The sequence below is a fragment of the Pangasianodon hypophthalmus genome, chromosome 18 (assembly GCF_027358585.1).
Source record: "Pangasianodon hypophthalmus isolate fPanHyp1 chromosome 18, fPanHyp1.pri, whole genome shotgun sequence".
NCBI lineage: Eukaryota > Metazoa > Chordata > Actinopteri > Siluriformes > Pangasiidae > Pangasianodon > Pangasianodon hypophthalmus.
The window spans coordinates 8,934,213-8,947,800 of record NC_069727.1 but is presented as its reverse complement, the minus strand read 5'-3'; the positions used below and the strand labels follow the sequence as shown (position 1 = coordinate 8,947,800).

General features: G+C 37.3%; 1 protein-coding gene across 3 annotated transcripts in view; it reads left to right on the top strand.

Annotated features, from left to right (window-relative positions):
- The window catches only part of LOC113532419 (leucine-rich repeat-containing G-protein coupled receptor 5), a 31,854-nt gene extending 18,612 nt beyond the window's left edge, over positions 1–13,242 (top strand). For 2 of the 3 annotated variants that reach the window (XM_034313394.2, XM_034313395.2), the window contains 12 exons: positions 1,292–1,360; positions 1,449–1,520; positions 2,124–2,195; positions 2,319–2,387; positions 3,986–4,057; positions 4,228–4,293; positions 4,388–4,459; positions 5,122–5,193; positions 6,944–7,069; positions 8,278–8,408; positions 10,299–10,382; positions 10,465–13,242. In XM_034313394.2, coding sequence (XP_034169285.1) covers positions 1,292–1,360; positions 1,449–1,520; positions 2,124–2,195; positions 2,319–2,387; positions 3,986–4,057; positions 4,228–4,293; positions 4,388–4,459; positions 5,122–5,193; positions 6,944–7,069; positions 8,278–8,408; positions 10,299–10,382; positions 10,465–11,531 — 1,972 coding nt within the window. In that variant the 3' untranslated portion in view covers positions 11,532–13,242. The remainder of the gene's footprint in view (positions 1–1,291; positions 1,361–1,448; positions 1,521–2,123; positions 2,196–2,318; positions 2,388–3,985; positions 4,058–4,227; positions 4,294–4,387; positions 4,460–5,121; positions 5,194–6,943; positions 7,070–8,277; positions 8,409–10,298; positions 10,383–10,464) is intronic. The other variant, XM_026923839.3, reaches the window with a different exon arrangement.
- Positions 13,243–13,588: the final 346 nt, after the last annotated feature.

The window sequence follows — 13,588 nt, the reverse complement described above, 5'->3', positions numbered from 1 at the left end:
TACCTTCCTAGTTTCTTATTTTCAGATAAAGAAGATAAGGAGTTTTAGCTCAATAGAGAAGGTCTTTAGTTGCCCTCTCAGGGAATATTTTACTTGCAAACCCAGAATTGTGTGTGCATTAGGAAGGGGGGGTAGTGTAGAAAAATGTTTTGCACATTCCAGGCAAATTATACTTAATACAAAGTTTTGCTGTATGACTAAAAAAGGCAAGTATATTAATATACTCTTTCAGTTAGTATTCAGTCCCATACTCCCATTTCAAACAGATGTGTTGTTTTATGTCTTTTTTCAGCACATATAGGTTGATGATGCTGAATCACTTATAATTTGGATTAGATCCTGAATAAATAACAAAACATATAAACACATGATTGTCACAAATACCCCCTCTCAGGGCGAGTCAAGGCTCTTAACATTGTGGCATATAACAGCACTGGGATGTTTCACTGTTTGTATTTCTGTGCAGACTATATGATATTCCGCTTCTAGTAATAGTTCCTTATATTAAAACAGTTACTACACTTACAACAGACCAGGTCCATCACAGACCTTTAAGTGCTACATGGTGAGTATCAGTATACGAGTGTCCTCATGATGTGAGTTGCAGTGCTGTATTTAATTGCAGTGCATTTAAGTTTCACTTAATGTTCAAACATCAGAATAGACCATGGCATGGTTGTTGGTATCAGATGGGCTGGTTTGAGTATTTCTCCTAGGATTTTCATATGCAACAGTCTCTAGAGTTTACACAGAATGGTTTGAAAAAGGATAAACATCCAGTGAGCAGGAATTCTGTAAGGGAACAACACCTTGTTGATGAGAGAGGTCAGAGGAGAACTGGTTTGAGCTCACAGGAAGTCTATGGTAACTCAAATAACCACTCTTTACAATCATGGTGAGCAGAAAAGCATCTCAGAATGCACAACATGCTGAATCTTGAGGCAGATGGAATACAACAGCAGAAGCTCACATCCAGTTCCACTCCTGTCAGCCAAGAACAGGAATCTGAGGCTACAATGGGCACAGACTCACCGAAATTGGACAGTTGAGGACTGGAAAAACATTGTCTTGTCTTTTTCCAATCTCCAGTTATCCAGTTTTGGTTGAAGATCCTGTGAGAAATGCATTACAGTTGTGAAGATGAGAAAAAAATCTAAGTAATAAGAAATAAATAATAATAAGTACTAAAACTTTTTACTTTTTTTTTTTTTTTTTTACATGTATTAATGTGAACAGAAGGACAAATTAACTTTCCTCATAATACTGTGATTTAAATGTCTTGTATTGACAGGGATTTGAACTACAACAGTCTGGAGGAGTTTCCCATCGCTATCAGAACCTTAAAGACTTTAAAGGAGTTGTAAGTATACACAGTGTCTCTTTCCCCATACTATCTGTACCTTTATTTTCACCAGTTCATGGCTATGTGTCTACTTTTTTCTTTGCAGGGGCTTTCACAACAACAAGATCAAGTCCATCCCTGAGCACGCCTTCATTGGAAACCCCTCTCTCTTAACAATGTAGGTCTCTATATGTGTTCAATTATCAGTACCAATGTGATTAAACTATTAGTAAGTGTAATTACTATAAGTATTAGTTAGTAGTAGTAGTATTAGTTATTAGTAAGTGTTATTTTTTGATAGATAAGTGAGAATATGATGATTTAAATCAAGTCTTGTGTACCTGTGACAAATATGAGCTAGTTTTTATTTATTTTTAATGACCTATTTTTAGGCTATTTTAAAAACCATTTGAAAATACATGCACGGGGTACATACATTCAGATTCATACATGGGGTAATTAACATGCACAGATGTTTTAAATATCAAAGGGCTATTTTTACAATTGCGTAACATTTCTGGGAACGCTATAATTGCTGTTATTTTCTGATAATTTAGAGAACTTTCATAATTCTGGGATTCACTCAAGAAGTATCAACTTGCCATCCCAATTTTTCTATCATTCATTAAACTACATAAAGCAAATGATTGTTTCTGTTTTTTTCACTATAAGTTTGAGATTTTCTTCACTATTCAGTTTATTTTTGTTCTCTTTTTTGTTGTTTTTGAAAGAAGAATCAAGGCACAGTTTATTAATATGTTGGGTTTTTTCTTTCTGACAGATTCTTCTATGACAACCCCATTCAATTTGTTGGTCAGTCTGCTTTCCAGCACTTGCCAGAGCTCAGAACGCTGTGAGCCAAGCTACAATTTGGATCAATGAACCATCACATTTTATTGTCTTCATGATTAAATTACAGCACCAACTTTGACCACAATGAGAGTGTTACATACATTTTTTTCCCTGTTGTGTTTAGGTCTTTAAATGGAGCAGCAGATATCACGCAGTTCCCAGATCTCACAGGCACACATAGTCTGGAGAGGCTGTGAGTTCCCGCTGTCCTCTGAAACCATGTCCTCAAATACACAGTTTACTGTAGTACCTTTTCTGCATTACCGCAAAATACTGGAATTACTAACTGAGCAAATACACTGGAAATAGATAATAATATTCAGTTATTGTGCACAATGTGTTCAGTTTATTTGTTTTTCAATACAATAAAAAAAGGATTGTTTAACTATATATAATAACTACTGTATATATATTTTGCATGGTCTTCCAGTGTCTTTGGGGTTTCCTCCCATCTCACAAAAACATGCCGGTAGATGAATTGGCTACTCTAAATTGCCCATTTCTGCCTCGCGTCCAGTGTTCCTGGGATAGACTCCAGATTCACTGCAAACCTGACCAAGATAAAGCGGTTACTGAAGATGAAGGAACATATACAGTGGGTTCGAAAAGTATTCAGACTGCTTCAGTTTTGAAATGGATTAAAATTTACCTACTGAGTGGCGCAGCGTTTGTCCTATCATCCAGAAACATTAGCTTGAATCCCACTAGCCAATCATGTATCATGCATGCAGATGTTATTTGATATATTTGAGATATTTGAATGCTTCAAAAGTCCTCCGCAGACATGGGAAAACCTGCCTGAAGGTCAACCATCTCAGAAATACTCCATTAATCAGGCCTTTAGGGCCGACTGGGTAGAGGGAAGCTAGTTCTGAGTAAAAGGCATATGGCATGCACCTAAAAGGTGCGTGAGAATGAGATTGAACTTTTTAAGTTGAACTCTAAGCACTGCATCTGTAGAAAACTAGGTACTGCTCATCAGCTGGGTAACACCATCCCTACGGTGAAGCATAGTGGTGGCAGCATCATAACATGAGGGTGCTTCTCAGCAGGAATGGGTAGACTGGTCGGAATTGATGGAAGGATGAATTTTCCAAATATTGAGAGGTCCTTGAAGAAAACCTGTTCCAGAGCGAACACGATCTGGGTCTGAGGCGAAGGTTCACCTTTCAGCATGACCATGACCCAAAGCATAGTACAAGTCTCTGAATGTGCTTGAGTGGCCCAGAAAAAGTGTAGACTTTAACCCCATAAAACATCTATGTAGAGACCTGAAGATGGCAGGTCACAGACACTCCCTATCCAGTCTGATTGAGCTTGAGAGGATCTGGCAGGAAGAATGGGAGAAACTGCCCAAATCCAGGTGTGTGGAGCTTGTACAGACTTACCCAAGAAGGACCTGAAGCTGTAATTGCTGCCAAAGGTGTTTCTGCAAAGTACTGAATATAGGGTTATGCTTACTAAATGAAAGATATGAGTTTTTGATCTTTAATAAATTTGCAAATATTTTCTCATTGTCATTATGGATTATTGTGTGTAGGTCAAAAAAGTAAATATAATCAATTTTTATTAAATCTATAACACAATAAAGCATGAAAAAACTGAAGGGGGCTAAATACTTTCTGGACCAACTGTACATATATCCATACCCTGTCTGATTCTCTAGCAAAACTGTAAAAGCACAAATTATTTGGCTCCATTTGGTTTCCAATTTGCTTCATGACCTGCACATAAAAACTACAGTAGTCTGAAAATATTTAAATTAATTGCAGTGGTTGTCTCTGTGTTCAGTGCTATCACAGGTGCGAGAATCACATCGCTACCTAGCACAGTGTGTGAGCAGCTTCCCAACCTGCAGATGCTGTGAGTGCTCTTAAGTCTTATCCACTCTTCATAGGCCACTACACAGTACAGAATATGTCTACTTCTTTGTTAAATTTTAAGAAATATCCATCGATGAGGCAAGTGATGAGATTTGTTGAATAAGTGTATCCATGACCCAACCTTAACCTACAGATGTGTTTTCTTTCTAGAGATCTTTCATACAACCTAATCCAATCCCTGCCCAGTCTCCAAGGCTGCAAAAAGATTCAAAAGATGTGAGTTATGAATGAAACTGGACATCAGCCAGCTGATACGACGAGCAATTATATAACAATATAACAATAACTCATGCTTGTCTTTACTGACTAGTGATCTCCATCATAACCAGATCCATGAGCTGCGAGCAGACACATTTCGAGGTTTGCCTTTACTCAAGTCCCTGTGAGTATGAGTGGCTTTAGTGCTCATGTCATGTATGTCGTCATGCTCGCTGCACATACACATTCATCATATAAAAAGTCTAAACAGCCAGCTGCAATCTAACAAAAGATGACAACTCAGTCAGCAGAATGATGCTATGAGTGATGGTTATGACAGAAATGGTGTATGTTCTGTAGAATATTATGAATATGAATTGGTTTTAATTCATTTTTGAGATCCTTTAATGTTAAGGCCTTAAGCTTGACTCCTGAACAGGGCCTCAGTAAGTGAAATTATTTTTGCTAAATGCAGGTGTAAGAAGGTTGGAGGAATATTGTTGCTATGGGAGGATTATGTCTTGTAGAAAGCAATATGGAATACACACAGTATCCTGTATAATTATATGACTATATGTCCTTGGGTATGGGTTGTACATGAAGTGAAATGTGAGAAGAGTTGGGTAGTTTGAGCCATAGTGGTAACAAGTGGTATGAATGAAGCATCGATAAACCCTTTGAATTCCCTGTCTACTTTCTGAAGAATTAAAAAAGGGTAGAAAAACTCTATGAAGTAACAGTTCAGAATGTCATGAAGTCTACAGCCTGTATCATCAGCAAGTGGAAGAATCCTACATAAGCATCCATCAATGGAATTTTTCAAAATTTGTTAATTTCTCATTGTAGTGGCCTGGCCTGGAATAAGCTGTGCTCTGTGGATCCACTCTCCTTCTCTGAGCTGCCAGCTCTCACCAAACTGTGAGTTCCAGTATTTAACAGCCACACACATACATACACACAAACCTTTATTATGTACCATGGCCAACAGCTTACAGCATATTGAGTCATGAACACAATTTAAGTACTAACATTAAGTATACAGCCAGCTCCAAAATGATTGGCACCCTCAGTGGCAAAAAAATGTCTGTGGTTAATTTGGATAATATCACCCTGAAAATATGAGAGAAATTTAGCCTTTAATTGAAGTGAATGTATTCTAAGAAAATAATTTAAAAAAAACATATTTTAAGAAACCACATTTGTGCTACTACTTTGTGGAACCTTCCTTTGCCACCATAACAGCATGGAGTCTTCTATAATGCTTGATGAGATTGGAGAATACAGAGCATGGAATATTTCCAGATCCTCCAGGTTAACTCTTGTAGACTCTCCTGTTCAGATCTTTCCACAGGTTATCAATGGTGTTTTAGATTAAGGGACATGTCAAAAGCTTGAGTCTGTGGTCAATGAAACATTTTTGTGTAGATTTGGATCATAGTCCTGCTGGAAGATCCAATCATGACCCAGTTGTAGCTTCTTGGCAGACACAGCCAGATTTTCATCGAGAATTTCCATGTACTTCATGGAGTCAATAATGCCATGTATCCTAACAAGGTTCTCTTGGCTTTTGGAAGAATGACAGGAACATCACAGATCCTCCACCAAACTGAACAGTGGAGATTAAGTTACTTTCTGTAGAGTCTTTCTTGTTTTTTCACCAAGCTCACCTTGAGTGTTTGTTGCCAAAATACTCTATTTATGCCTCTGTCACCAGGTGGTGGAGGCATTATGTTTTGTCTGTCTGTGCGTCTGTCTGTGCGCCTATTCAAGATTCTAGTTAGCGTGATATCTCAAGAATGAGTGGGATTGTTTGTAGGATTTATATGGAATTATCACTGTAACCAGCAGATGAACTGATTATATTTTGGAATTGATTCAAACAGGGTCAAAGCCACAGCAAGGTCAAATGTCTGAAATAGTTTTTAAGTAGCTTCCTTCATGTTTGAAGTATATTTTAAAGGCATTTCAGGCATACAAATTAGTAACAAGAAGGACTAGACTTGCTGGCAGCAGATGCATCTCTAGCCACACTTTTGGCATCAAGTTCAACTTGTTTTGTCTCATCTGACCATAGAATCCAGTTCCAGGCAAAGTTCCAGTTGTGTCTAGTGAACTCACAGGGTGACACCAAGCATGGCAAACATTTTCCTCAAATCTCCAATGTGATCCTTCAAGAAGTTTTTGCCTCAATGTGTGCTGGGGGCAAAATACAACTGCATACTTTCCAATTGGTTCATTACAATTTTGGTTGTTTTAAACTCCTTAATTATTGCCCTAACATTAGATATGGGCATTTCCGGCATTTTTTTATACCTATTGTCTGACTTGAGACAGTCAACACAATTTGTCTTGTTTCATTTGTATATTCTCTAAATACACCAGTTAAAACTCCAGAAATTCATGGATTACCACTTGAGTTGAGATGAGATGAATACTCAGACTCAACTTTTTGTTCATAAGAATTTCTATAATTCTGACATGTGGATTTGTTAAAAATGTGGAGTTGTTAATTTTTTATTATTATGTATTTTTTTAAACCAACTCTTTACCAATAATTGGTGCCAATAATTCTGATACTGACTATATACACACAAACCTTCATTTGGATAAATATAGTGCTATTGACCAGTGTAAAATGGTGTATTTGGATAACTTCACTTCTTCACAGTGACCTGACTTCCAATCACCTCTCATCTTTACCTGTGGTTGAGATGCATTTGTTGACTCACCTGAAACTGGCTGGTAATGTAGACCTCCAAGAGTTAATTCCAGTGGAGAGATTCCCCAGACTAAGGTAAAAACATGTCAAATGAATATACATAGGCTTTTGTCTTGTATCTTCAGGTTTCTTCTGTCTTTTTCAAATGTATATATATACAATGCCTTGCTGCAACTGGGATATTATATAATGAATCTACACAAGGGGGGATTAGATTACATTAGTGAAGTTATTTACAAATTTAAAAAAACAATTGTAACAATTGTGACTGCATAAGTATTCACTCCCCTTGCTGTGAAACACCTAAACTGGGTTTGGAAGACCCCAGAGTTGACCTTACCTAAACAAACAGCATGAAAATGGCCTCACTATTCACCAATGGCCTCCATCTAATGTGACATTACACTGTTCACAATGTGAGCGGCCATGTTGATTTGACATCAGTCTATAAACGGGAAAGGAACTGGTAGTTAAAAAGACTATCCCTAGTTAACAAGTTGAAGGGGTCTTTTCAGTGGTTTTTATCATTTGTAGGCAGGAAATTAGTGGTAGCTCAGTGGTTAAGACCTTGGAGTCCTGCTCGGAAGGTTGAGAGTTCAAATCCCAGCACTGCCAAGCTGTCACTGCTGGGACCTTGAGCAAGGCCCTCAACTGCTCAGTTGTATAAATGAGATAATTGTAAGTCGTTCTGGATAAGGACGTCTGCCAAATGCCATAAATGTAAATGTAAGGAAATTACAAGTTGCAACTTCGCCTTGAACGCAGCACTAATCTTAGTGTCACAATAAAAGATTTTTCCTCTTCAAATGTTAGATATAGTTTGTAAATCTAAGGTAAAAATCCCAGTTAAGTCCATTTCAGTTCCAGGTTGTAACATTACAAAAAATGTGAGAACGTTTAAGAGGGGTAAATACTTATGCAACACACTGTATGCAACTTAAATTAGAATGTTATTCATTTTTGCACATTTGGACAGAACATTTTAGAAGTTTTGTTAAGATAAAATGAAGGGAAGAGTGGAAGGATACATTTTTTTTCTTCATAGTGATTTGCATATCTACTTTAAATAATTTCTATTGAAATTTCTACTGATTGAAAGTCTTTTGGGGTGCTGACGTTATTCTGACAGATATTCTTTTAACCCATATGAACACACACACACACAACTAATCTACCTTGGTCTTAATTATTAAATCAATTGTAAATATTACAAATATTTAAATATTTATTTATATATTTATTTAAATATCAAATATTTAACAGGCTTCCCTTCACATTCATAGGGTCATGGAGATGCCGTATGCGTTTCAGTGCTGTGCCTTTCTGACTTGTGAGAAACACGCGATCGGGTGGGAAAAAGGGAAGAACAGCAGCAATGATGTGGGAAGGAAAGAGAGTGTTGCCTCCAACCCAGGTGTCTACACTTTGGATCATCTCTTTTAGCCACTTCTATTGAACTCTATAAAGTCACTACTTGTATATAATTATCATTTATGGTAAACATTTATTTTTCTGTACCAAATTTGCTATCCAACATTTCCAAGTCTGGGTTTCCCAGACTTCCTTTGAGTAGAACCGGCCAGGCCTGACCTGTTCGTTTGCACTTCGGTTGGTAGATTGTGTTGTCTATCTCGCAGCTGACTGTTGTTTTCTGACTGGTGTGTGTAGCGATAACCGCATATAGAAGTAAGGTGAAACTCTGAAACAACCTACAAATCTTGTATATCACTGTAAATAAAATTAGAGGGAGGACCCTTTCTTTGTAATATTGTTCTTAGTTAAGGAGTTAGAGAAGTTGCTGTATTTTCTTTCTTTTGGTTTGTAACTAGGTTAGGTAGCTCCCTAGAATTTAGTTAGATGGCTTTTGTTTATTATCTTTTTTTGTTTATTGTCTCCTTCCTCCTCTCTATCATGTTACGTTATGTGTGCGGAGTTCTGGGAGCCGAGAGTGCACGGGTACTCCCATCTCTGTATGTTATGACCTGAGCCTAACAAAAAAGGCTATTTTGTTACAAGCGCTTCATTATCATGACATGCAAATATAATTCATGCTACCACTAACTCAGCTGCATGTTATAATTGTTAGGTGCATTCCAATTAATAGTTTAGTTCGGTGAAATTATACTGTGAAAGTTTTTTTTAGAGAGCTTCTAAGGCATTTAAACAGCTTTTTTAATGGAGCGCACAGAGCAGTATCAGTGAGCGTGGTCATTAAAAATGAGTGCGATGTGCCATGAATTGTGTGAGCACAAAAGTATTTGCAAGCATGGAGCAGTAAATCGAGCGTACAGTGCACTTCAGTTCTGTGAGCAGTGAGTGTGAGCCTGTTTTCCCCTCACTAATCACCGTCTGCAAGTAAAATTCTCCAAAATGGCCGAGACCACTCGGGTTAATATGTTTGTCACTCCAACACAAATGTTAGTTTACAATTATTGCATTGTTAATTAAAGGTAAATAAACTAAACTTTACTGTTAAAGAAGATCTGTTGGGTGATGTAGTGAAATGCATAATGGTTTATTATATTTAGTGCTTCAAAAATTATTCATATTAATAAATATTAATGTTATATAAATATTTCAACTCTAAACCATCACAATCCTTTTTAGCAACTATCCCAAAACCCACTACAATGCCTGTAGTACCAGGTGTATTTGCTTTTATTCTTTATTATTATTATTTATTATTCTCTTATTTGAAAGATGTGTGGATTAATAGCACCTTTGTTGCTAATTGACTTTCCTCTGTAAACAGTCTGTACTGAGAAGTTATCTACATGAGGTATTTACATTTGCCAACTGACTTTTCACAGGGAAACGGAACAAATATATAGGCAAATAATTAAAAATGTAATAAAAAAGTAATAAAAACATATAACGTGATTCTATGAGTATTAGCTACGTACTTAGTTCAGCTGTAATTTAAGTTTATTGTGATCATTTCACTTCCGCCATTTTGGGAGTTTTACTTTGAACGTGATGGCAAGCAAGCGTACGTGTCTCAGTGCTCGCAGCATTGAAGTGCACTTGTACACACACTCGATTCACTGCTCCACGCTCGAATATCTCTGTGTGCACACAATTGCACTCACTTTTAATGACAACGCTTGCTAATATTACTCTGCACAGTTAGTATTAAAGACTATATGGTTTAAGGTTAATATGCCATAGAATTATTTATTTTTAATTTTTTCGTTAACTCCTATTGATGAATAAATACAATAGGATACAACAATTTTTTAAAAAAAAGTAATAAAGTAAAGGCTGATTGGATGACATTCGTTTTTTTTTTTTCTCTCATTAAAAGGAGACCATGAATTTGAGGATCTTTTCCCAGACCTTGAAGATGACACTGTATCACACCACTCAGTCCAGTGCTCCCCAACACCAGGTAATAGAAGTACATGTCATCACAATTGCTTTTCTTATTTACCTTTTCCTCCAAATGTGTTTTTTTATTTCTTTTTATCCAGGCCCATTCCAGCCATGTCTTCATCTGTTTGAGAGCTGGCTCGTGCGCTGCGGAGTTTGGATCATTGCCATCGTGTCCCTGGTTGGTAACGCCATGGTCATGGTGTCCATCTTTCTCTCTCCAACATTTTTGTCTCCCGTGAAGCTGCTGGTGGGCTTGCTAGCGCTGGTCAACAGCCTGACAGGACTATGCAGTGGAGTTATGGCTCTTGTAGATGCCCTCACCTTTGGTAGCTTTGCTAAGTATGGCGCTAACTGGGAAAGCAGTACAAGCTGTAAGCTCACCGGCTTCGTGTCTGTTTTTGCATCAGAAACAAGCATTTTTCTCTTGACTGTGGCTGCTGTGGAAAGAAGTTTTTCTGTGCATAACGGCAAAGCGGCATTGGATTGTAGAGCACCAAAAACAATGGTTAAGCTAGCAGTGCCACTTTGCTTCATCTTGGGCTTGGCTGTAACATCAGTACCTCTCCTACATGTTGGTGAATACAGCATATCATCACTCTGCCTTCCTCTTCCTCTTGGAGAACACGCTGGTTTGGGCTTGATGGTGGTTCAAGTACTGGTCAACTCTCTGTGCTACCTCATCATGACTGTCACCTACATGTGTCTGTACTGCAGTTTAGAGAAAGGGGAACACGACAAGCTCTGGGACTGCTCCATGATCCGTCATGTGGCCTGGCTTCTTTTCGCAAATTGTGTCCTCTACTTCCCTGTAGCATTCCTGTCCTTTTCTGCCCTGCTGAAAATCTCCGCCGTGGGCCCGTACGTTGTCAAATCAGTGCTTCTGGTGGTTGTACCCTTGCCTGCATGCCTTAACCCCTTGCTTTATGCACTCTTCAACCCCCATTTCAAAGAGGACCTGGGACTCCTGCTCAGACAGACTCGGGTGACCCTGCTGAGAAACCAGCACCTGAGCCTGGCCTCACTCGACTCAGACGATGCCGAAAAGCAGTCCTGTGACTCCACGCAAGCTCTGGTCTCTTTCACCAGTTTAAACAAACAACCAACATGTTTGGCACAGAATACCAAGCCCCATCATCGCGCCATGCACTGTGTGTGTACGTCTTAAAGTTGAGTGTCGGCTAAAATGCAAGACTTTCTTTAATTGACCTATTAATGATTTTCCACACAGCCCGGCGTGTAAGACAAACCCAGTCAACGTTACATGGATTAGTGTGAAAGCATCAGTGTGTTTCAACTGCACATAGACAAGCCTTCAGTAACACTGCGTGTGTGTTGGTCGAGTGTACGTGAGGGGAATACTGATGTCTTATGCTTTGTCCAGACTTGGTGGCAGGGTCTTAACCTGCATTTAACTGTCAAATGGTAAAATCCCTGACTATTTAGCTGTCAAGTGTCCTGCGTACAAAGGAGAAGCCTAACAGCAGTAAGATTTTTTTTTTTTTTTTTTTTTCACTATTTTCTGGGCTTGTGGACATTTCCGTATTTTGTGTACCTTAAGTAATCAGAAAGCAAATTTGTCTGTAAATTCCCAGACAAGTATTTTGCACATTTCTTGCTCACACACACACACACACACACACATACATTGGCTTCTCCTGGGTTTGTGGAAATGTCTCTCTCCCTGTATGCAGAGTACATTGTAAATACATGGTAATGTTTGGCAAAACTTGATAGCTTAAGAAGACAGTTACGTTATATAACATTATACGATCTTAGTCATATTGAAGACGCCAGGTCAATATGTGTTGTTTCATGTTTTACTTTTTGACCTATGCAAAGGTTAAAGTATTAAATATTTATCTAAATGTGATGATGAAGCTTCACTATTAATAGACAAGAATATAACATTCAACCAGCTACTCACACTTACAAACCTGTATAGAGGACACAGTGTTGTGTAGCTCTTAATTAGTGTGGTAATGTTACATGCTTGCTGTTGAATGTGTTGCAGAAACAGTTGCATGAAACATTTCAGATAATTAATGAAGATTTAAGTAACTTTTAGTTGTTATAATATGCATTTGATTTTTAATAGCACTTGTTTAGTACTTGACATCCCCAGTAATAATTAGATTAATGCATTCATCATACATTGTCCTGCTTTATATGTATGTATGTAACATTAAGTGTAGAAATATTCATAGCAAGGCTTCTATCAGAATCAATTTAAGGTTTATAAAGACATTGGATCTATAGATTGCTACTTCAGTATCTATGTTAATGTTTCATATTTAATTAGCTGATATATCATTGAGACATCATTTTCATTTCAGTTTAAACATGGACACTTTGAGCATTTCTAGTTATGACAAATTAGTACACAACACACCATGATTTGATGTCATTATGTAGTTAAAGTATCCCACTTTAACATTTAACATGATGAATCAGCTAAATGCTTCCAGGTAAATATAAAATATAAGGAACAACTAGAAGATGTTTATTAAAACAGAAAATAAACCACTGAATGAACATTACGTGTTCAAGCTGATCCAAATATATTATCATAATTATTTTTTCTAATATACCGAGCAAAACCTTTGTATGAACCTGAACAATTGCGAAAGATAAATCTAAAAATGTAGAGTTAGTAACTGTGATGATGTGTTGTGTAAAGAAGAGCTGTGAATCTAGATATATTAGCAGCTATTCTTCACCACTGAAGTGTACGTTCTCATGTCTGTATATAGAATGTCTTTTTTTTATAACTCGGATATGTCATTTGTATGTCATATGTAATTTGTATTAAAGACAAATTACAAATGTAATGTAATTTGTATTGATATGTCACATGTAATTTGTATTAAAGACATTTTAATAAAAAATAAATAAATAAATGATGGCTTTGTGTGTGCATGAGAAAGTGTTCAGGGTGTAAGAAGAATGGTGAAGAGGAGAAAAGTACATGAGTAAGATATTAGGCTTATAACAACTCCCTAAATGTTTTTGTATAATTATGTTTGCAGATCAGGAATTGAAAGGAACACTTTAATCCAGCATGCATGGTCAAGAAACAACCACTATGTGGTGAACAAATGTGGCTTATCGGGGCAGGATTGACAGTGCACAGGGTTAAGGGAAACATGGTACGTACAGATACACTTTAAGTAAATTAATAGTGCTTAAGAGGAAGCAAGTGTTGGTGATGATTAAAACCCTGCA